A 23,377-nucleotide genomic window follows, 5' to 3' on the forward strand; every position below is an offset into this window, starting at 1 on the left:
GAAACTCCTGCCAATAAATATCCTGGAATTAAGAGCAATATTCAATGCTCTCCTAGCTTGGCCTCAGTTAGCAACTCTGAGGTTCATCAGATTTCAGTGGGACAACATCACGACTGTGGCTTACATCAACCATCAAGGGGGAACCAGAAGTTCCCTAGCGATGTTGGAAGTCTCAAAGATAATTCGCTGGGCAGAGTCTCACTCTTGCCACCTGTCAGCGATTTACATCCCAGGCGTGGAGAACTGGGAGGCGGATTTTCTAAGTCGCCAGACTTTTCATCCGGGGGAGTGGGAACTTCATCCGGAGGTCTTTGCTCAACTGATTCATCGTTGGGGCAAACCAGATCTGGATCTCATGGCGTCTCGCCAGAACGCCAAGCTTCCTTGTTACGGATCCAGGTCCAGGGACCCGGGAGCGGTGCTGATAGATGCTCTGACAGCCCCTTGGGTCTTCAACATGGCTTATGTGTTTCCACCATTCCCGATGCTTCCTCGTTTGATTGCCAAGATCAAACAGGAGAGAGCTTCGGTGATTCTGATAGCGCCTGCGTGGCCACGCAGGACCTGGTATGCAGACCTAGTGGACATGTCGTCCTGTCCACCGTGGTCTCTGCCTCTGAGACAGGACCTTCTAATTCAGGGTCCTTTCAAACATCCAAATCTTATTTCTCTGAGGCTGACTGCATGGAGATTGAACGCTTGATTCTATCAAAGCGTGGCTTCTCGGAGTCGGTTATTGATACCTTAATACAGGCAAGAAGCCTGTTACCAGAAAAATTTACCATAAGATATGGCGTAAATATTTATATTGGTGCGAATCCAAGAGTTACTCATGGGGTAAGGTTAGGATTCCTAGGATATTGTCCTTTCTACAAGAGGGTTTAGAAAAGGGCTTATCTGCTAGTTCGTTAAAGGGACAGATTTCTGCTCTGTCTATTCTTCTACACAAACGTCTGGCTGAAGTTCCAGACGTTCAGGCTTTTTGTCAGGCTTTAACTAGGATTAAGCCTGTGTTTAAGACTGTTGCTCCGCCGTGGAGCTTAAACTTAGTTCTTAATGTTCTTCAAGGCGTTCCATTTGAACCCCTTCATTCCATTGATATCAAGCTGTTATCCTGGAAGGTTTTGTTTTTGATGGCTATTTCCTCGGCTCGAAGAGTCTCTGAGTTATCTGCCTTACATTGTGATTCTCCTTATCTGATTTTTCATTCAGACAAGGTAGTTCTGCGTACTAAACCTGGGTTCTTACCTAAGGTAGTTACTAACAGGAATATCAATCAAGAGATTGTTGTTCCATCACTGTGTCCTAACCCTTCTTCAAAGAAGGAACGACTGCCCCTGAAGTTCTATTTGCAGGCAACTAAAGATTTTCGTCAAACTTCTTCCCTGTTTGTCGTTTACTCTGGACAGAGAAGAGGTCAAAAGGCTTCGGCTACCTCTCTCTCTTTTTGGCTTCGTAGCATAATACGTTTAGCCTATGAGACTGCTGGACAGCAGCCTCCTGAAAGGATTACAGCTCATTCTACTAGAGCTGTGGCTTCCACCTGGGCCTTTAAAAATGAGGCCTCTGTTGAACAGATTTGCAAGGCTGCGACTTGGTCTTCGCTTCACACCTTTTCAAAATTTTACAAATTTGACACTTTTGCTTCTTCGGAGGCTATTTTTGGGAGAAAGGTACTTCAGGCAGTGGTTCCTTCTGTTTAATGTTCCTGCCTTGTCCCTCCCTTCATCCGTGTACTTTAGCTTTGGTATTGGTATTCCATAAGTAATGGATGACCCGTGGACTGACTACACTTAACAAGAGAAAACATAATTTATGCTTACCTGATAAATTTATTTCTCTTGTAGTGTAGTCAGTCCACGGCCCGCCCTGTCTTTAAGGCAGATCTAAATTTTAATTAAACTCCAGTCACCACTGCACCCTATGGTTTCTCCTTTCTCGTCTGCTTTGGTCGAATGACTGAATATGACATGTGAGGGGAGGAGCTATATAGCAGCTCTGCTTGGGTGATCCTCTTGCAGCTTCCTGTTAGGAAGAGATATATTCCATAAGTAATGGATGACCCGTGGACTGACTACACTACAAGAGAAATAAATTTATCAGGTAAGCATAAATTATGGTTTCTTTCATGTAATTAGCAAGAGTCCATGAGCTAGTGACGTATGGGATATACATTCCTACCAGGAGGGGCAAAGTTTCCCAAACCTTAAAATGCCTATAAATACACCCCTCACCACACCCACAATTCAGTTTTACAAACTTTGCCTCCGATGGAGGTGGTGAAGTAAGTTTGTGCTAGATTCTACGTTGATATGCGCTCCGCAGCAAGTTGGAGCCCGGTTTTCCTCTCAGCGTGCAGTGAATGTCAGAGGGATGTGAGGAGAGTATTGCCTATTTGAATGCAGTGATCTCCTTCTACGGGGTCTATTTCATAGGTTCTCTGTTATCGGTCGTAGAGATTCATCTCTTACCTCCCTTTTCAGATCGACGATATACTCTTATATATACCATTACCTCTGCTGATTCTCGTTTCAGTACTGGTTTGGCTTTCTACAAACATGTAGATGGGTGTCCTGGGGTAAGTAAATCTTATTTTCTGTGACACTCTAAGCTATGGTTGGGCACTTTATTTATAAAGTTCTAAATATATGTATTCAAACATTTATTTGCCTTGACTCAGAATGTTCAACTTTCCTTATTTTTCAGACAGTCAGTTTCATATTTGGGATAAATGCATTTGTTTCAATCATTTTTTCTTACCTTAAAAAATTTTGACTTTTTCCCTGTGGGCTGTTAGGCTCGCGGGGGCAGAAAATGCTTCATTTTATTGCGTCATTCTTGGCGCGGACTTTTTTGGCGCAAAATTTTTTTTCTGTTTCCGGCGTCATACGTGTCGCCGGAAGTTGCGTCATTTTTTGACGTTTTTTTTGCGTCAAAAATGTCGGCGTTCCGGATGTGGCGTCATTTTTGGCGCCAAAAGCATTTAGGCGCCAAATAATGTGGGCGTCTTTTTTGGCGCTAAAAAAGATGGGCGTCATTTTTGTCTCCACATTATTTAAGTCTCATTATTTATTGCTTCTGGTTGCTAGAAGCTTGTTCACTGGCATTTTTTTCCCATTCCTGAAACTGTCATTTAAGGAATTTGATCAATTTTGCTTTATATGTTGTTTTTTTCTTTTACATATTGCAAGATGTTCCACGTTGCAACTGAGTCAGAAGATACTACAGGAAAATCACTGCACAGTGCTGGAGCTACCAAAGCTAAGTGTATCTGCTATAAACTTTTGGTATCTGTTTCTCCAGCTGTTATTTGTATTGCATGTCATGTCAAACTTATTAATGCAGATAAAATTTCCTTTAGTACTGTTACATTACCTGTTGCTGTTCCGTCAACATCTAATTTTCAGAGTGTTCCTGATAACATAAGAGATTTTATTTTTTAAATCCATTAAGAAGGCTATGTCTGTTATTTCTCCTTCTAGTATGCATAAAAGTCTTTTAAAACTTCTCTTTTTTCAGATGAATTTTTAAATGAACATCATCATTCTGATACTGATAATGGTTCTTCTAGTTCAGAAGTTTCTGTCTCAGAGGTTGATGCTGATAAATCTTTGTATTTGTTCAAGATGGAATTTATTCGTTCTTTACTTAAAGAAGTGTTATTTGCATTAGAAATAGAGGATTCTGGTCCTCTTGATACTAAATGTAAACGTTTAAATAAGGTTTTTAAATCTCCTGTAGTTATTCCAGAAGTGTTTTATCTCCCTGATGCTATTTCTGAAGTAATTTCCAGGGAATGGAATAATTTGGGTAATTTATTTACTCCTTCTAGACGTTTAAGCAAATTATATCCTGTGCCATCTGACAGATTAGAGTTTTTTAGGACAAAAATCCCTAAGGTTATGGGGCTGTCTCTACTCCTGCTAATGTACTACTATTCCTACGGCAGATAGTACTTAATTTAAGGATCCTTTAGATAGGAAAATTGAATCCTTTCTAAGAAAAGCTTCCTTATGTTCAGGTAATCTTCTTAGACCTGCTATATTTTTAGCGGATGTTGCTGCAGCTTCAACTTTTTGGTTAGAAGCTTTAGCGCAACAAGTAACAGATCATAATTTTATAGCATTATTATTATTCTATAACATGCTAATAATTTTATTTGTGATACCATCTTTTGATATCATTAGAGTTGATGTCAGGTATATGTCTCTAGCTATTTTAGCTAGAAAAGCTTTATGGATTAAACTTGGAATGCTGACATGTCTTCTAAGTCATCTTTGCTTTCCCTTTCTTTCCAGGGTAAATAATCATTTTCGTTCCTTTCCTCACAACAAGGAACAAAAGCCTGATCCTTCATCCTCAGGAGCGGTATCAGTTTGGAAACTATTTTCAGTTTGGATTATATCCAAGCCTTATAGAAACCTATAGCCAGCTCCTAAGTACCTATGAAGGTGCGGCCCTTATTCCAGCTCAGCTGGTATGGGGCAGATTACGTTTTCTTCAAAGAAATTTGGATCAATTCCGTTTTTAATCTCTGGTTTCAGAAACATTGTTTCAGAAAGGTACAGAATTGGCTTCAAGTTAAGGCCTCCTGCTAAGAGATTCTTTTCTTTCCCGTGTCCCAGTTAACACAGCAAAGGCTCAGCATTTCTGAAATGTGTTTCAGATCTAGAGTTGGCTGGAGTATTTATGCCAGTTCCAGTTCTGGAACAGGGGCTGGGGTTTTATTTTATCTCTTCATTGTACCAAAGAAGGTCAATTCCTTCAGACCAGTTCCGGATCTATCATTATTGAATCGTTATGTTAGGATACCAACATTCAAGATGGTTACTGTAGGACTATCCTGCCTTTTGTTTAGCAAGGGCATTATTTGTCTACAATAGATTTACAGGATGTGTATCTGCATATTCCGATTCATCCAGATCACTTTTAGTGTCTGAGATTCTCTTTTTAGACAAGCATTACCAGTTTTGTGGCTCTACCGTTTGGCCTAGCCTCAGTTCCAAGAATTTTTTTCAAAGGTTCTCGGTGCCCTTCTTTCTGTAATCAGAGAATAGGGTTTTGGTATTTCCTTATTTGGATGATATCTTGGTACTTGCTCAGTCTTCTCATTTTCGAAGAATCTCATACGAATCGACTTGTGTTGTTTCTTCAAGTTCATGGTTGGAGGATCAATTTACCAATCAGTTCATTGATTCCTCAGACAAGGGTAACCTTTTTTGGGTTCTAGATAAATTCAGTGTCTATGACTCTGTCCTTGTCAGTCAGGAGAAGTTTAACATTGATATCAGCTTGTCAAAACCTTCAGTCACAATCATTCCCTTTGGTAGCCTTATGCATGGAAATGTTGGGTCTTAGGACTGCCGCATCAGATGCGATCTCCTTTGCTCGTTTTCACATGCGACCTCTTCAGCTCTGTATGCTGAACCAATGGTGCAGGGATTACTCAAAGATATCTCTATTAATATCTTTAAACCGATTTTACGACACTCTCTGACATGGTGGACAGATCACCATCGTTTAGTTCAAGGGGCTTCTTTGTTCGTCCGACCTGGACTATAATCTCAACAGATGCAAGTCTTACAGGTTGGGGAGCTGTGTGGGGGTATCTGACGGCACAAGGGGTTTGGGAATCTCAGTAGGTGAGATTTCCGATCAATATTTTGGAACTCCATGCAATTTTCAGAGCTCTTCAGTTTTGGCCTCTTCTGAAGAGAGAGTTGTTCATTTGTTTTCAGATAGACAATGTCACAACTGTGGCATACATCAATCATCAAGGAGGGACTCACAGTCCTCTGGCTATGAAAGAAGTATCTCGAATTTTGGTTTGGGCGGAATCCAGCTCCTGTCTAATCTCTGCGGTTCATATCCCAGGTATGGACAATTGGAAAGCGGATTATCTCAGTCGCCAAACGTTGCATCCGGGGCGAATGGTCTCTTCACCCAGAGGTATTTCTTCAGATTGTTCAAATGTGGGAACTTCCAGAAATAGATCTGATGGCTTCTCATCTAAACAAGAAACTTCCCAGGTATCTGTCCAGATCCCGGGATCCTCAGGCGGAGGCAGTGGATGCATTATCTCTTCCTTGGAAGTATCATCCTGCCTATATCTTTCCGCCTCTAGTTCTTCTTCCAAGAGTAATCTCCAAGATTCTGAAGGAATGCTCGTTTGTTCTGCTGGTAGCTCCGGCATGGCCTCACAGGTTTTGGTATGCGGATCTTGTCCGGATGGCCTCTTGCCAACCGTGGGCTCTTCCGTTAAGACCAGACCTTGTGTCTCAAGGTCCTTTTTTCCATCAGGATCTGAAATCCTTAAATTTAAAGGTATGGAGATTGAACGCTTGATTCTTGGTCAAAGAGGTTTCTCTGACTCTGTGATTAATACTATGTTACAGGCTCGTAAATCTGTATCCAGAGAGATATATTATAGAGTCTGGAAGACTTGTATTTCTTGGTGTCTTTCTCATCATTTTTCTTGGCATTCTTTTAGAATACCGAGAATATTCCAGTTTCTTCAGGATGGTTTAGATAAGGGTTTGTCCGCAAGTTCCTTGAAAGGTCAAATCTCTGCTCTTTCTGTTCTTTTTCACAGAAAGATTGCTATTCTTCCTGATATTCATTGTTTTGTACAAGCTTTGGTTCGTATAAAGCCTGTCATTAAGTCAATTTCTCCTCCTTGGAGTTTGAATTTGGTTCTGGGGGCTCTTCAAGCTCCTCCATTTGAACCTATGCATTCATTGGATATTAAATTACTTTCTTGGAAAGTTTTGTTCCTTTTGGCCATCTCTTCTGCCAGAAGAGTTTCTGAATTATCTGCTCTTTCTTGTGAGTCTCCTTTTCTGATTTTTCATCAGGATAAGGCGGTGTTGCGAACTTCTTTTGAATTTTTAACTAAGTTGTGAATTCCAACAACATTAGTAGAGACATTGTGGTTCCTTCATTATGTCCTAATCCTAAGAATTCTAAGGAGAAATCGTTGCATTCTTTGGATGTTATTAGAGCTTTGAAATATTATGTTGAAGCTACTAAGTCTTTCCGAAAGACTTCTAGTTTATTTGTTATCTTTTCCGGTTTTAGAAAGGCCAGAAAACTTCTGCCATTTCTTTGGCATCTTGGTTGAAATCTTTAATTCATCTTGCCTATGTTGAGTCGGGTAAGACTCCGCCTCATAGGATTACAGCTCATTCTACTAGGTCAGTTTCTACTTCCTGGGCGTTTAGGAATGAAGCTTCGGTTGATCAGATTTGCAAAGCGGCAACTTAGTCCTCTTTGCATATTTTTACCAAATTCTACCATTTTGTTGTATTTTCTTCTTCTGAAGCAGTTTTTGGTAGAAAAGTACTTCAGGCAGCGGTTTCAGTTTGAATCTTCTGCTTATGTTTTTCATTAAACTTTATTTTGGGTGTGGATTATTTTCAGCAGGAATTGGCTGTCTTTATTTTATCCCTCCCTCTCTAGTGACTCTTGTGTGGAAAGATCCACATCTTGGGTAGTCATTATCCCATACGTCACTAGCTCATGGACTCTTGCTAATTACATGAAAGAAAACATAATTTATGTAAGAACTTACCTGATAAATTCATTTCTTTCATATTAGCAAGAGTCCATGAGGCCCGCCCTTTTTTGTGGTGGTTATGATTTTTTTGTATAAAGCACAATTATTCCAATTCCTTATTTTATATGCTTTCGCACTTTTTTCTTATCACCCCACTTCTTGGCTATTCGTTAAACTGAATTGTGGGTGTGGTGAGGGGTGTATTTATAGGCATTTTAAGGTTTGGGAAACTTTGCCCCTCCTGGTAGGAATGTATATCCCATACGTCACTAGCTCATGGACTCTTGCTAATATGAAAGAAATGAATTTATCAGGTAAGTTCTTACATAAATTATGTTTTTTTTTATTATGGGGGGGCTTTTTTTTTATTTAGATAGGGCTATTAGATTAGGTGTAATTAGTTTAAATATCTGATAATTTATATTTTCTTTTGTGTAATTTAGTGTTTTGTTTTTTTTGTAATTTAGTTAATTGTATTTAATTAATTTAATTGATTTAATTGTAGTGTAATGTTAGGTGTTAGTGTAAGACAGGTTAAGTTTTATTTTACAGGTACATTTGTATTTATTTTAACTAGGTAGTTATTAAATAGTTAATAACTATTTGCTAACTATTCTACCTAGTTAAAATAAATACAAACTTGCCTGTGAAATAAAAATAAAACCAAAGATAGCTAAAATGTAACTATTAGTTATATTGTAGCTAGCTTAGGGTTTATTTTACAGGTAAGTATTTAGTTTTAAATAGGAATTATTTAGTTAATGATAGGAATTTTTAATTAGATTTATTTTAATTATATTAAAGTTAGTGGGTGTTAGGGTTAGACTTAGGGTTAGGTTTAGGGGTTAATAACTTTAGTATAGTAGCGGCGACGTTGGGGGTCGCAGATTAGGGGTTAATAACTGTAATGTAGGTTGCGGCGATGTTAGGGACAGCAGATTAGGGGTTAATAATATTTAACTAGTGTTTTCTATGCGGGAGTGCGGTCTTTTAGGGGTTAATATGTTTATTATAGTGGCAGCGATGTCCAGAGCGGCAGATTAGGGGTTAATAATTTTATTTTAGTGATGCGAGAGGGCCTCGGTTTAGTGGTTAATATGTAGTTTATGGGTTTTAGTGTACTTTTTAGCACTTTAGTTATGAGTTTTATGTTACAGCTTTGTAGCGCAGAACCCATAACTACTGACTTTCAGTTACAGTATGGATCTTGACGGTATAGGCTGTACCGCTCACTGTTTTGCCACCCAGGCAAACTCGTAATACTGGCGCAAAGGAAGTCCCATTGAAAAAGGACTTTTTGAAAGCTGCGGTAGTTACGTTGTGTTATGGCCCAAAAAGTGTGCGGTACAGAAATACCTGCAAGACTCGTAATAGCAGCGGTAGTGAAAAAGAGCCATAACAATGCTTTTTCACTCATATTGCAAAACTCGTAATCTAGCCGTATATTAGCAAAAGCACTAGATGGCAGTACTATTTCCTCATAGTGTAGTGCTTCAGGCATGTGCATGCTACCTACCTGGGTATCTCTTCAACAAAGAATAACAAGAAAGCAAAGCAAATTTGATAATATAATAATCGGTCTCATGTTCTTTTAAGCATTAGCATGAAGCTAGGGAAAAGTGTAGGGGTTAATAGACTGCCCCTTACTTTTGTGCTACACACTCATAGTTAAAATATCCTCAAAATATAATTATGTCTTTAATAACTAACATTATTAATCCCATTGTATTTCTTATTAACAGGTGAATTTACAAACTGCAGAAATCCTAGTCCCAGCCATGGTAAAAACACAGATACTTGTTTCAATCTTCTTCAAAATCAAAGAAGCAATGTGGAAAATGTATGTTCTGAGTATGGGATTGTTTCCGGGAAATCAAATCTTTTAAGACATCAGAAAATGCATACAGAAGAGAAAACATTTTCATGTTCTGAATGTGGGAAATGTTTTGCTCGGAAATCATATCTTGGTACACATCAGAAAAATCACACAGGAGAGAAAGCATTTTTATGTTCTGAATGTGGCAAATGTTTTGCTTGGAAATCAAATCTTATTTATCATCAGAAAAATCATACAGGAGAGAAAGCTTTTTCATGTTCTGAATGTGGCAAATGTTTTGCTTGGAAATCAAATCTTATTTGCCATCAGAAAATTCACACAGGAGAGAAAGCATTTTCATGTTCTGAATGTGGGAAGTGTTTTACTCAGAAACCACATCTTATTGGCCATCAGAAAATTCACACAGGAGAGAAAGCATTTGCATGTTCTGAATGTGGGAAGTGTTTTGCTCAGAAACCATATCTTATTCGCCATCAGAAAATTCACACAGGAGAGAAACCATTTTCATGTTCTGAATGTGGGAAATGTTTTGCTTGGAAATCAAATCTTATTTATCATCAGAAAAATCATACAGGAGAGAAAGCTTTTTCATGTTCTGAATGTGGGAAATCTTTTTCTGTGAAATCAACTCTTATTATACATCAGAAAATTCACACAGGAGAGAAAGCATTTTCATGTTCTGAATGTGGGAGGTGTTTTACTCAGAAACCACATCTTATTGGCCATCAGAAAATTCACACAGGAGAGAAAGCATTTGCATGTTCTGAATGTGGGAAGTGTTTTACTCAGAAATCAGATCTTAATAGTCATCAGAAAATTCACATAGGAGAGAAATCATTTTCATGTTCTGAATGTGGGAAATCTTTTTCTGTGAAATCAACTCTTATTATACATCAGAAAATTCACACAGGAGAGAAAGCATTTGCATGTTCTGAATGTGGGAAATGTTTTTCTTGGAAATCAAATCTTATTTATCATCAGAAAACTCATACAGGAAAAAAAGCTTTTTCATGTTCTGAATGTGGGAAATGTTTTACTCTGAAATCATATCTTGCTACACATCAGAAAATTCACACAGGAAAGTAAAAAGCTTTTTGATGTTCTGAATGTGGGAAGTATTTTACTTTGAAATCAACGCTTATTAACCCTTTCACTGCTGGGACTTCCAGACAAAAACTTGCCCAAAATACCAGAGCATTTTTAACATTTTTGATATCGCTCCATTTAAACAGAAATAGAGCCTTGTTTTTCTTTCCTAATATATGGTGAGTCCACGGGATCAATAATTACTGTTGGGAATATCACTCCTGGCCAGCAGGAGGAGGCAAAGAGCACCACTGCAAGTTGTTAAGTATCACTTCCCTTCCCACAATCCTCAGTCATTCTCTTTGCCTTCTGTGCAAGGAGGAGGTGACGTTTAGGTGTCTGTTAAAGAATTTCTTCTATCAAGATTCTATTATTTTGAAAGCCTGAGCAGGTTTGCTCTGATCTTTCCTGACATTCTGGGTCTAGCTGTACTCCACGTTAGTCCCTTCAGTAGAGCTGTGGTAGCTTTCAAGCAGTTAGGAACTTGTGGGGTAGGCCTCACTGTGTTTTCCTAACAAATTGCTGCCCTCACATAGAAAGCCATAGTAGGTTTACTCTGTCCCTATTTATTTCCACATGTCTCTGTGAGGAGTGGCTTCCTCTCATGCCAGGTGAGCTGTCCTCCTGCTGGACAGTCAAGGGTGCAGGTAAGTGCCATTTTAATTTCTTATGGAAAGGGCTCTGGCACTACAGCAGTTTTTAGACTGCACCTTATACGTGACTTTTACATTCCTGAGGTTCAGGATGCTTAAGGAAAGGAAAGGAAGATATTTGATTCATTAGGTTAGGTACTTAAGAATCATTGGTGGCTCAGAATGTTAGGCTGTTTTTTATATACTAGTTATTTTTCTTTTGGGGCAAATAATAGCCGTTTTGTATGTGTATTAGTATGGCCGACGGGACTGCCTCTGACATCACACGGAAGGCGGATCCTTCACGCTTTGGCTGGGTCTACTAAGCACACGCTTTTCCTTCTGACGCAGCTTATAGTAGCTTCCCGTGTAACGCAACGGCAGAGAGGGGCAGGTAGGCACCTCAGCTTAGCACTAAGGTGTAGAGGCTGCATAATAGGTTTTTGTGTTAATTCCTAAAAGTCGAATTTGGGTTTGAAAATTTTGCTTTCTTTCATGTAATTGGCAAGAGTCCATGAGCTAGTGACGTATGGGATATACATTCCTACCAGGAGGGGCAAAGTTTCCCAAACCTCAAAATGCCTATAAATACACCCCTCACCACACCCACAATTCAGTTTTACAAACTTTGCCTCCCATGGAGGTGGTGAAGTAAGTTTGTGCTAGATTTCTACGTTGATATGCGCTTCGCAGCAGGCTGAAGCCGGTTTTCCTCTCAGAGTGCAGTGAATGTCAGAGGGATGTGAAGAGTGTATTGCCTATTTGAATACCATGGTCTTCCTCTAGGGGATCTATTTCATAGGTTCTCTGTTATCGGTCGTAGAGATTTCTTCTCCTACCTCCCTTTTCAGATTGACGATATACTCTTATATACCATTACCTCTACTGATTCTTGTTTCAGTACTGGTTTGGCTATCTACTTTATTTAGATGAGTGTCTTTGGGTAAGTAAGTCTTATTTCTTTCATGTAATTAGCAAGAGTCCATGAGCTAGTGACGTATGGGATATACATTCCTACCAGGAGGGGCAAAGTTTCCCAAACCTCAAAATGCCTATAAATACACCCCTCACCACACCCACAAATCCGTTTTACAAACTTTGCCTCCTATGGAGGTGGGGAAGTAAGTTTGTGCTAGATTCTACGTTGATATGCGCTCCGCAGCAGGTTGGAGCCCGGTTTTCCTCTCAGCGTGCAGTGAATGTCAGAGGGATGTGAGGAGAGTATTGCCTATTTGAATTCAATGATCTCCTTCTACGGGGTCTATTTCATAGGTTCTCTGTTATCGGTCGTAGAGATTCATCTCTTACCTCCCTTTTCAGATCGACGATATACTCTTATATATATATATATACCATTACCTCTACTGATTCTCGTTTCAGTACTGGTTTGGCTTTCTACTACATGTAGATGAGTGTCCGGGGGTAAGTAAGTCTTATTTTCTGTGACACTCTAAGCTATGGTTGGGCACTTTTATATAAAGTTCTAAATATATGTATTCAAACATTTATTTGCCTTGACTCAGGATGTTCAACGTTCCTTATTTCAGACAGTCAGTTTCATATTTGGGATAATGCATATGAATAAATCATTTTTTTCTTACCTTAAAATTTGACTTTTTTTTCCTGTGGGCTGTTAGGCTCGCGGGGGCTGAAAATGCTTCATTTTATTGCGTCATTCTTGGCGCGGACTTTTTTGGCGCAAAATTTTTTTTTCTGTTTCCGGCGTCATACGTGTCGCCGGAAGTTGCGTCATTTTTGACGTTTTTTTGCGACAAAAGTGTCGGCGTTCCGGATGTGGCGTCATTTTTGGCACCAAAAGCATTTAGGCGCCAAATAATGTGGGCGTCTTTTTTGGCGCTAAAAAATATGGGCGTCACTATTGTCTCCACATTATTTAAGTCTCATTATTTATTGCTTCTGGTTGCTAGAAGCTTGTTCACTGGCATTTTTTCCCATTCCTGAAACTGTCATTTAAGGAATTTGATCAATTTTGCTTTATATGTTGTTTTTTCTATTACATATTGCAAGATGTCCCAGATTGACCCTGAGTCAGAAGATACTTCTGGAAAAACGCTGCCTGGTGCTGGATCGACCAAAGTTAAGTGTATCTGTTGTAAACTTGTGGTATCTGTTCCTCCAGCTGTTGTTTGTAATGAATGTCATGACAAACTTGTTAATGCAGATAATATTTCCTTTAGTAATGTTACATTACCTGTTGTGGTTCCATCAACATCTAATACTCAGAGTGTTCCTGTTAACATAAGAGATTTTGTTTCTAAATCTATTAAGAAGGCTATGTCTGTTATTCCCCCTTCTAGTAAACGTAAAAGGTCTTTTAAAACTTCTCATTTTTCAGATGAATTTTTAAATGAACATCATCATTCTGATTCTGATAGTGGTTCCTCTGGTTCAGAGGATTCTGTCTCAGAGGTTGATGCTGATAAATCTTCATATTTATTCAAAATGGAATTTATTCGTTCTTTACTTAAAGAGGTCTTAATTGCATTAGAAATAGAGGATTCTGGTCCTCTTGATACTAAATCTAAACGTTTAAATAAGGTTTTTAAATCTCCTGTAGTTATTCCAGAAGTTTTTCCTGTCCCTGATGCTATTTCTGAAGTAATCTCCAGGGAATGGAATAATTTGGGTAATTCATTTACTCCTTCTAAACGTTTTAAGCAATTATATCCTGTGCCATCTGACAGATTAGAATTTTGGGACAAAATCCCTAAGGTTGATGGGGCTGTCTCTACTCTTGCTAAACGTACTACTATTCCTACGGCAGATAGTACTTCCTTTAAGGATCCTTTAGATAGGAAGATTGAATCCTTTCTAAGAAAAGCTTACTTATGTTCAGGTAATCTTCTTAGACCTGCTATATCTTTAGCGGATGTTGCTGCAGCTTCAACTTTTTGGTTAGAAGCTTTAGCGCAACAAGTAAAAGATCATAATTCTCATAGCATTGTTAATCTTCTTCAACATGCTAATAACTTTATTTGTGATGCCATCTTTGATATCATTAGAGTTGATGTCAGGTATATGTCTCTAGCTATTTTAGCTAGAAGAGCTTTATGGCTTAAAACTTGGAATGCTGATATGTCTTCTAAGTCAACTTTGCTTTCCCTTTCTTTCCAGGGTAATAAATTATTTGGTTCTCAGTTGGATTCTATTATCTCAACTGTTACTGGAGGGAAAGGAACGTTTTTACCACAGGATAAAAAATCTAAAGGTAAATTTAGGTCTAATAATCGTTTTCGTTCCTTTCGTCACAATAAGGAACAAAAGCCTGATCCTTCACCCACAGGAGCGGTATCAGTTTGGAAACCATCTCCAGTCTGGAATAAATCCAAGCCTTTTAGAAAACCAAAGCCAGCTCCCAAGTCCACATGAAGGTGCGGCCCTCATTCCAGCCCAGCTGGTAGGGGGCAGATTACGATTTTTCAAACAAATTTGGATCAATTCAATTCACAATCTTTGGATTCAAAACATTGTTTTAGAAGGGTACAGAATTGGCTTCAAGATAAGGCCTCCTGCAAAGAGATTTTTTCTTTCCCGTGTCCCAGTAAATCCAGCGAAGGCTCAAGCATTTCTGAAATGTGTTTCAGATCTAGAGTTGGCTGGAGTAATTATGCCAGTTCCAGTTCTGGAACAGGGGCTGGGGTTTTATTCAAATCTCTTCATTGTACCAAAGAAGGAGAATTCCTTCAGACCAGTTCTGGATCTAAAAATATTGAATCGTTATGTAAGGATACCAACATTCAAAATGGTAACTATAAGGACTATTCTGCCTTTTGTTCAGCAAGGGCATTATATGTCCACAATAGATTTACAGGATGCATATCTGCATATTCCGATTCATCCAGATCACTATCAGTTTCTGAGATTCTCTTTCCTAGACAAGCATTACCAGTTTGTGGCTCTGCCGTTTGGCCTAGCAACAGCTCCAAGGATTTTTACAAAGGTTCTCGGTGCCCTTCTGTCTGTAATCAGAGAACAGGGTATTGTGGTATTTCCTTATTTGGACGATATCTTGGTACTTGCTCAGTCTTCACATTTAGCAGAATCTCATACGAATCGACTTGTGTTGTTTCTTCAAGATCATGGTTGGAGGATCAATTTACCGAAAAGTTCATTGATTCCTCAAACAAGGGTTACCTTTTTAGGTTTCCAGATAGATTCAGTGTCCATGACTCTGTCTCTGACAGACAAGAGACGTCTAAAATTGATCTCAGCTTGTCGAAACCTTCAATCACAATCATTCCCTTCGGTAGCCTTATGCATGGAAATTCTAGGTCTTATGACTGCTGCATCGGACGCGATCCCCTTTGCTCGTTTTCACATGCGACCTCTTCAGCTCTGTATGCTGAACCAGTGGTGCAGGGATTACACAAAGATATCTCAATTAATATCTTTAAAACCGATTGTACGACACTCTCTGACGTGGTGGACAGATCACCATTGTTTAGTTCAGGGGCTTCTTTTGTTCTTCCGACCTGGACTGTAATTTCAACAGATGCAAGTCTGACAGGTTGGGGAGCTGTTTGGGGGTCTCTGACAGCACAAGGGGTTTGGGACTCTCAGGAGGTGAGATAACCAATCAATATTTTGGAACTCCGTGCAATTTTCAGAGCTCTTCAGTCATGGCTTCTTCTAAAGAGAGAATCGTTCATTTGTTTTCAGACAGACAATGTCACAACTGTGGCATACATCAATCATCAAGGAGGGACTCACAGTCCTCTGGCTATGAAAGAAGTATCTCGAATACTGGTATGGGCGGAATCCAGCTCCTGTCTAGTTTCTGCGGTTCATATCCCAGGTATAGACAATTGGGAAGCGGATTATCTCAGTCGCCAAACGTTGCATCCGGGCGAATGGTCTCTTCACCCAGAGGTATTTCTTCAGATTGTTCAAATGTGGGGACTTCCAGAAATAGATTTGATGGCTTCCCATCTAAACAAGAAACTTCCCAGGTATCTGTCCAGATCCAGGGATCCTCAAGCGGAAGCAGTGGATGCATTGTCACTTCCTTGGAAGTATCATCCTGCCTATATCTTTCCGCCTCTAGTTCTTCTTCCAAGAGTAATCTCCAAGATTCTGAAGGAATGCTCGTTTGTTCTGCTGGTGGCTCCAGCATGGCCTCACAGGTTTTGGTATGCGGATCTTGTCCGGATGGCCTCTTGCCAACCGTGGACTCTTCCGTTAAGACCAGACCTTCTGTCGCAAGTTCCTTTTTTCCATCAGGATCTCAAATCCTTAAATTTAAAGGTATGGAGATTGAACGCTTGATTCTTAGTCAAAGAGGTTTCTCTGACTCTGTGATTAATACTATGTTACAGGCTCGTAAATCTGTATCTAGGAAGATATATTATAGAGTCTGGAAGACTTACATTTCTTGGTGTCTTTCTCATCACTTTTCCTGGCATTCTTTTAGAATTCCGAGAATTTTACAGTTTCTTCAGGATGGTTTGGATAAAGGTTTGTCTGCAAGTTCCTTGAAAGGACAAATCTCTGCTCTTTCTGTTCTTTTTCATAGAAAGATTGCTAATCTTCCTGATATTCATTGTTTTGTACAAGCTTTGGTTCGTATAAAACCTGTCATTAAGTCAATTTCTCCTCCTTGGAGTTTGAATTTGGTTCGGGGGGCTCTTCAAGCTCCTCCGTTTGAACCTATGCATTCATTGGACATTAAATTACTTTCTTGGAAAGTTTTGTTTCTTTTGGCCATCTCTTCTGCTAGAAGAGTTTCTGAATTATCTGCTCTTTCTTGTGAGTCTCCTTTTCTGATTTTTCATCAGGATAAGGCGGTGTTGCGAACTTCTTTTAAATTTTTACCTAAGGTTGTGAATTCTAACAACATTAGTAGAGAAATTGTGGTTCCTTCATTATGTCCTAATCCTAAGAATTCTAAGGAGAGGTCATTGCATTCTTTGGATGTAGTTAGACCTTTGAAATATTATGTTGAAGCTACTAAGAATTTCCGAAAGACTTCTAGTCTATTTGTTATCTTTTCCGGTTCTAGGAAAGGTCAGAAGGCCTCTGCCATTTCTTTGGCATCTTGGTTGAAATCTTTAATTCATCATGCTTAGTTTAATTCATCATGCTTCGGTTGATCAGATTTGCAAAGCAGCAACTTGGTCTTCTTTGCATACTTTTACTAAATTCTACCATTTTGATGTGTTTTCTTCTTCTGAAGCAGTTTTTGGTAGAAAAGTACTTCAGGCAGCTGTTTCAGTTTGATTCTTCTGCTTATAATTTCAGTTTTTTTCATTATAAGATTTAAACTTTATTTTGGGTGTGGATTATTTTCAGCGGAATTGGCTGTATTTATTTTATCCCTCCCTCTCTAGTGACTCTTGCGTGGAAGATCCACATCTTGGGTAGTCATTATCCCATACGTCACTAGCTCATGGACTCTTGCTAATTACATGAAAGAAAACATAATTTATGTAAGAACTTACCTGATAAATTAATTTCTTTCATATTAGCAAGAGTCCATGAGGCCCACCCTTTTTTTGTGGTGGTTTTGATTTTTTTGTATAAAGTACAATTATTCCAATTCCTTATTTTTTATGCTTTCGCACTTTTTTCTTATCACCCCACTTCTTGGCTATACGTTAAACTGATTTGTGGGTGTGGTGAGGGGTGTATTTATAGGCATTTTGAGGTTTGGGAAACTTTGCCCCTCCTGGTAGGAATGTATATCCCATACGTCACTAGCTCATGGACTCTTGCTAATATGAAAGAAATGAATTTATCAGGTAAGTTCTTACATAAATTATGTTTTTATTTATGACACTCAGCTATGGTTTGGCACTTTATATGTAAAGTTCTAAATATATGTTTTATACTTATATTTGCCATGATTCAGGTCAATCAGTTTATTTTCCTTATTTCAGACTGTCAGTTTCATTTTTTGGGAAAATGCATATGAATGAAATATTTTTCTTACCTAAATTTTCAATTGACTTTTTTCCTTCAAATTGCGGGCTGTTAGGCTCACGGGTGCAAAAAATACTAGAATTTATTGCGTCATTTTTGGCGCAAGACTTTTTGGCGCGAGATTGACGTTGGTCTAACGTCAATGACGTCATTTCCGGCGTCGTAGTTGACGCCGGAAGTTTTCACGTAGTTGCGTCATTTTTGACTCTCGTGTTTATTACAGATGTTTTTGGCACCAAAAAATATGTGGGCGTCATACTTGGCGCCAGTTTTTACATTATTTAAGACTCACTTTTTAGTTGCTTCTGGTTTCTAGAGGCTTGTTCTGTTTGCATTTTTTCCCATTCCTGAAACTGTCATTTAAGGAATTTGATAATTTTGCTCTATATGTTGTTTTTCTATTACATATTGCAAGATATTCCAAAAACTGTTCCTGTATCAGAAAATACTGTTGGATTCCTGATGACTGATATCAGTCCTACCAAAGCTAAGTTCATTTATTTTAATGTTATGAATTTTATCTTTAGCTATGGTTTGTAATAAGTTATCATGATAAACTTTTACATGCAGAGTCCATTAGTATTTATGCATTATCTATTGCTATTCTTTTTACATCTAATGTACAAGATATACCTAGGAATCTATGGGAATGTTTTTCTGATTCTATCCTAAAGGCTTTGTCTGACATCCCGCCTTCTAATAAAATTTTTAGGTCTTTTTTAAACTTCTCATTTAGTTGATGAATTTTTAAATGACCGACAACATACTGAATTATCCTTCTCTGATGATGTTTTTTCTCATTTAGAATATACTTCATCAGATATTTGACACTAACAAATCTACTTTTTTATTTTAGAGTACATTCGTTGTTGAAAAGGTGTTGATTATATTGGATATTGAGGAGTCTAGTTCTTTTGATTTAAGACTAGCTAACATTTAAATTCTGCTCATTAACCTCCTGTGGTTTCTTCAGAGGTTTTTTTTCCCAGTTCATGATACTAGGGAATGGAATAGGCCTGGGACTTCTTTTATTCCTTCTTTAAGGTTTTTAAATTGTATCCTTTGCCGGCAGTTAGTTTAAAGTTTTGAGGAAGATCCCCAAAGTTAATGGAGCTATCTCTACTCTTGCTAAACATACTACTATTCCTATAGAAAATAGTATTTTATTTTTTCCTTCAGATGGGAAACTTGTATCTTATTTAAGGAAAATTATGTTATTTCAGGTCCTTTTCTTAGGCCTGCAATTTATTTGGCTGATGTTGCAAATGCTTCAACTTTCTGGTTGGATACTTTAGTGCAACAAGTATCGGATTATGATTTGTTTTAGCATTGTTAAGTTGATCAACATGCTAATAATTTCATTTGTGTCGTCATTTTTTTTATATTTTCACAATTGAGGTTTAATCTATGTCTTTAGCAATTTTTAGCTAGAAGAACTTTGTGACTTAATATTGGAATGCTAATTTGATTTCTAAAATTCATATTTCTTTTTTTCCAAGGTAATCAATTATTTGGTTCACAATTGGATTCAATTTTTTCCAACTGTTACTCTGGGGAAGGGAGTTTTTTGTTGCTTCAAGATTGAGTTCTAAGAGTAAATCTTAAGCTTATATTAGTTTGTTCTTAATAAGGAACGGAATCCTAATTCTTCCTCAAGTAACATGTTTATAATTGGATGCTTTCTTCAACATGTAATGAATTTAAGCTATTTAAAAGATCAAAGTCAGCCCCCCAAATTTTCATGTAGGTGTGTTTTTTTTATTCCAGCTTAGCTGGTAAGGGGCAGGTTTTGACTTTTTTAAATTTGTTTGGTTCAATTCGGTCCAAACTTCTTAGATTGAGGTACTGAATAGGATTCAGAGTAAAACCGCCTGTGAGAAGTTTTTTTTTTCTCTCTAGCATATTCCAGCTATTCCAGTAAAGGCTCACACTTTTCTGAAGTGTGTTTCAGACCTGTATGTGTTGGGTACTTGTGAGGCACGGCTGGTTACCCGTTGGGGTCTCAAGGCGCTGCTCAAACCTGGAGTTATCTGGGGTATTCATACCAGTTCCATTTCAGGAACAGGGTTTGGGGTTTTGTTCAAAACTATTCATTGTCCCAAAGATAGAAAATCTTTTTGATTTGTCATATAAGAGTTCCTTCTTTCAGAATGGTGTTTATATGGTCTATTCTGCCTTTTTGGTCAGTAAGGGCATTACTTGTTTACAATAGATACAATAAGATGCATATCTTCTTCTGTTTTCATTCAGATTATTTTCATTTTCTGAGATTCTCTTTTTTTGACAAGCATTACCAATTTGTTGCTTTTCCTTCTGGTCTAGCGACAGCTCTGAGAATCTTTTCAAGGTTCTCAGTGTTTCCTTATTTGGACAATCTCGTGGTACTGGCTCAGTCTTTTCGTTCTGCAGAATCTCATACGATTCAACTTTTGTTGTTTCTTCTAAGACATGGTTGGAGGATCTTTTTATCAAAAGATCCTTGGTTGCTCAGACAAGGGTCACCTTTTTTTAGGTTTCCAGATAGATTGTGTCAATGTCTTTGTCTCTAACAGACAGGAGACAATTTTATTGGGTTCAGTTTGTCGGAACCTTCAGTCTCTATTATTTCCTTCTGAAGCTATATGCATGGAAGTTTTAGGTCTCATGGCTGCAGCATTGGATTCAATTCCCTTTGCTCATTTTCATATGAAACCTTTCCATTTTTTTATGCTGAATTAATGGTGCAGGGATTCTAGGATATCATTTTTAATATCTTTGAATTCCAATGTTCAACTATCTTTGACTTGGTGGTTAGATCACCATCATATAGTTCTACGGGTCTCTTCGATTCATCCAACCTGGACCTTGATCACTACAGATGCAAGTCTTTTAGGTTGGGAGGCTGTCTGGGGATCTCTGTCAGCACAAGGGGTTTGGAAATCTCAGGAGGCGAGATTACCATTCAATATTTTTGAACTCCGTGCTTTCTCAGTGTTCGTTAGTTTTGGCTTCTTTTTGAAGAAAGAGACGTTATTGTTTTTCAGACAGACAATGTCACAACTGTGGAGTATGTCAATCATCAGGGTGGGACTCTCAGTCCTTAGGCTGTGAAAGAAGTATCTCAGATACTTGCTTGGGCTAAATCCAGCTCCTGTCTAATTTCTGCGGTCCATATCCCAGGTTTAGAAAATTGGGAAGCGGATTATCTTTGTCAATCAAGCTTTACATCCGGGAGAATGGTCTCTTTACCCAGATGTGTTTTTTCAAATTGTTCTGATGTGAGGGTTTCCAGTAATAGTTCTGATGGCATCTCATCTAAACAAGAAAACTTCCCAGGTACCTATTCAGTTCCGGGGATCCTCAGGCGGAAACAGTGTATGTATTGACACTTCCTTGGAGTTATCAATCTGCCTATATTTTTGCTCCTTCTGGTTCTTCTTTTTAAGAGTGATTTTTCAAAATCATCATGGAGCAAACATTTGTGCTGCTGGTGGCTCCAGCATGGCCGCTCAGGTTTTGGTATATGGTTCTTGTTCGGATGTCCAGTTGCCAACCTTGGTCACTTCCATTTAGGCCAGACCTTATATCTTAAGATTCGTTTTTTCCGTCAGGAATTCAAATTATTAAATTTGATGGTATGGAAATTAAAACGCTTAGTGCTTAGTCATAGAGGTTTCTCTGACTTAGTGATTAATACTATGTTGCAGGTTCGTAAATCTGTGTCTAGAAAGATTTATTATCGAGTTTGGAAGACTTACATCTGATGCTTTTCTCATAATTTCTCTTGGCATTCTTTTAAAATTCCTAGGATTTTATAGTTTCTTCATAAGGTTTTGTCTGCAAGTTCCTTGAAAGGACAAATCTCTGCTCTTTCTGTGCTGTTTCACAGAAAAAAATGCTAATCTTTCTAATATTCATTGTTTTGTTCAGGCTTTGGTTCGTATCAAGCCTGTCATTAAGCCAATTTCTCCTCCTTGGAGTCTTAATTTGGTTCTGAGGGCTTAACAGGCTCTTCCGTTTGAACATATGCATTCTTTGGACATTGAATTACTTTCATGGAAAGTATTGTTCCTTTTGGCCATCTCTTCTGCTAGAATATTTTTTTGATTTATCTGCTCTTTCTTGTGAGTCTCCTTTTCTGATTTTTCATCAGGATAAGGTGGTTTTGCTGTCTTTATTTAAATTTTTACCTCAAGTTGTAAATTTTAACAACAACATTAATAGAGGAATTATTGTTCCTTCCTTGTGTCCTAAATCCTAAACATTCTTTGGATGTGGTCAGAGTTTTGAAATATTATGTTGAAGCTACTAAGATTTCAGAAAGACTTTTAGTCTGTTATCTTTTCTGGTTTTAGGAAAGGTCAGAAGGCTTCTGCCATTTCTTTGGCGTCTTGGTTAAAGCTTTTGATTCATCATGCTTATGTGGAGTCGGGTAAATCCCCGCCTCAAAGGATTATGGCTCATTCTACTAGGTCAGTTTCTACTTCCTGGGCTTTTAAGAATGAAGCTTCTGTTGATCAGATTTGCAAAGCAGCAACTTGGTCTTCTTTGCATACTTTTACTAAATTCTACCATGTAGATGTTTTTTCTTCTTCAGAAGCAGTTTTTGGTAGAAAAGTACTTCAGGCAGCTGTTTCAGTCTGATTCTTCTGCTTATAATTTCAGTTTTTTTCATTATAAAGATTGATTTGGGTTGTGGATTGTTTTTTCAGCGGAATTGGCTGTCTTTATGTTATCCCTCCCTCTCTAGTGACTCTTGCGTGGAGTTCCACATCTTGGTTATTTGTTATCCCATACGTCACTAGCTCATGGACTCTTGCCAATTATATGAAAGAAAAGATAATTTATGTAAGAACTTACCTGATAAATTAATTTCTTTCATATTGGCAAGAGTCCATGAGACTCACCCTTTTTTGTGGTGGTTATGATTTTTTTGTATAAAGCACAATTATTCCAATTCCTTGTTGATGCTTTCGCTCCTTTCTTATCACCCCACTTCTTGGCTATTCGTTAAACTGAATTGTGGGTGTGGTGAAGGGTGTATTTATAGGCATTTTGAGGTTTGGGAAACTTTGCCCCTCCTGGTAGGAATGTATATCCCATACGTCACTAGCTCATGGACTCTTGCCAATATGAAAGAAATGAATTTATCAGGTAAGTTCTTACATAAGTTATGTTTTTGAGGTTATCAAATTTATATAGTTGCCAAGGTCTGTCCTATCTTTCCGTTAAGGGATTTTTCTATAGAAATATTTTTGACGGAAGTCAGAAGAGACAAGATTCTGTCCTCTTGCCTATCTTTTCAGTCGGCTGTATAACCGTCAGTGGCCCAATGTATGGAGGTAATTG

General features: G+C 38.3%; 1 protein-coding gene across 1 annotated transcript in view; it reads left to right on the plus strand.

Annotated features, from left to right (window-relative positions):
- Positions 1–23,377, plus strand: part of LOC128657995 (oocyte zinc finger protein XlCOF6.1-like) — a 57,032-nt gene that overhangs the window by 19,757 nt on the left and 13,898 nt on the right. The window contains exon 2 of the mRNA XM_053712434.1: positions 9,298–10,113. Coding sequence (XP_053568409.1) covers positions 9,298–10,113 — 816 coding nt within the window. The remainder of the gene's footprint in view (positions 1–9,297; positions 10,114–23,377) is intronic.

Source organism: Bombina bombina, chromosome 4 (genome assembly GCF_027579735.1).
Source record: "Bombina bombina isolate aBomBom1 chromosome 4, aBomBom1.pri, whole genome shotgun sequence".
Taxonomy (NCBI): domain Eukaryota; kingdom Metazoa; phylum Chordata; class Amphibia; order Anura; family Bombinatoridae; genus Bombina; species Bombina bombina.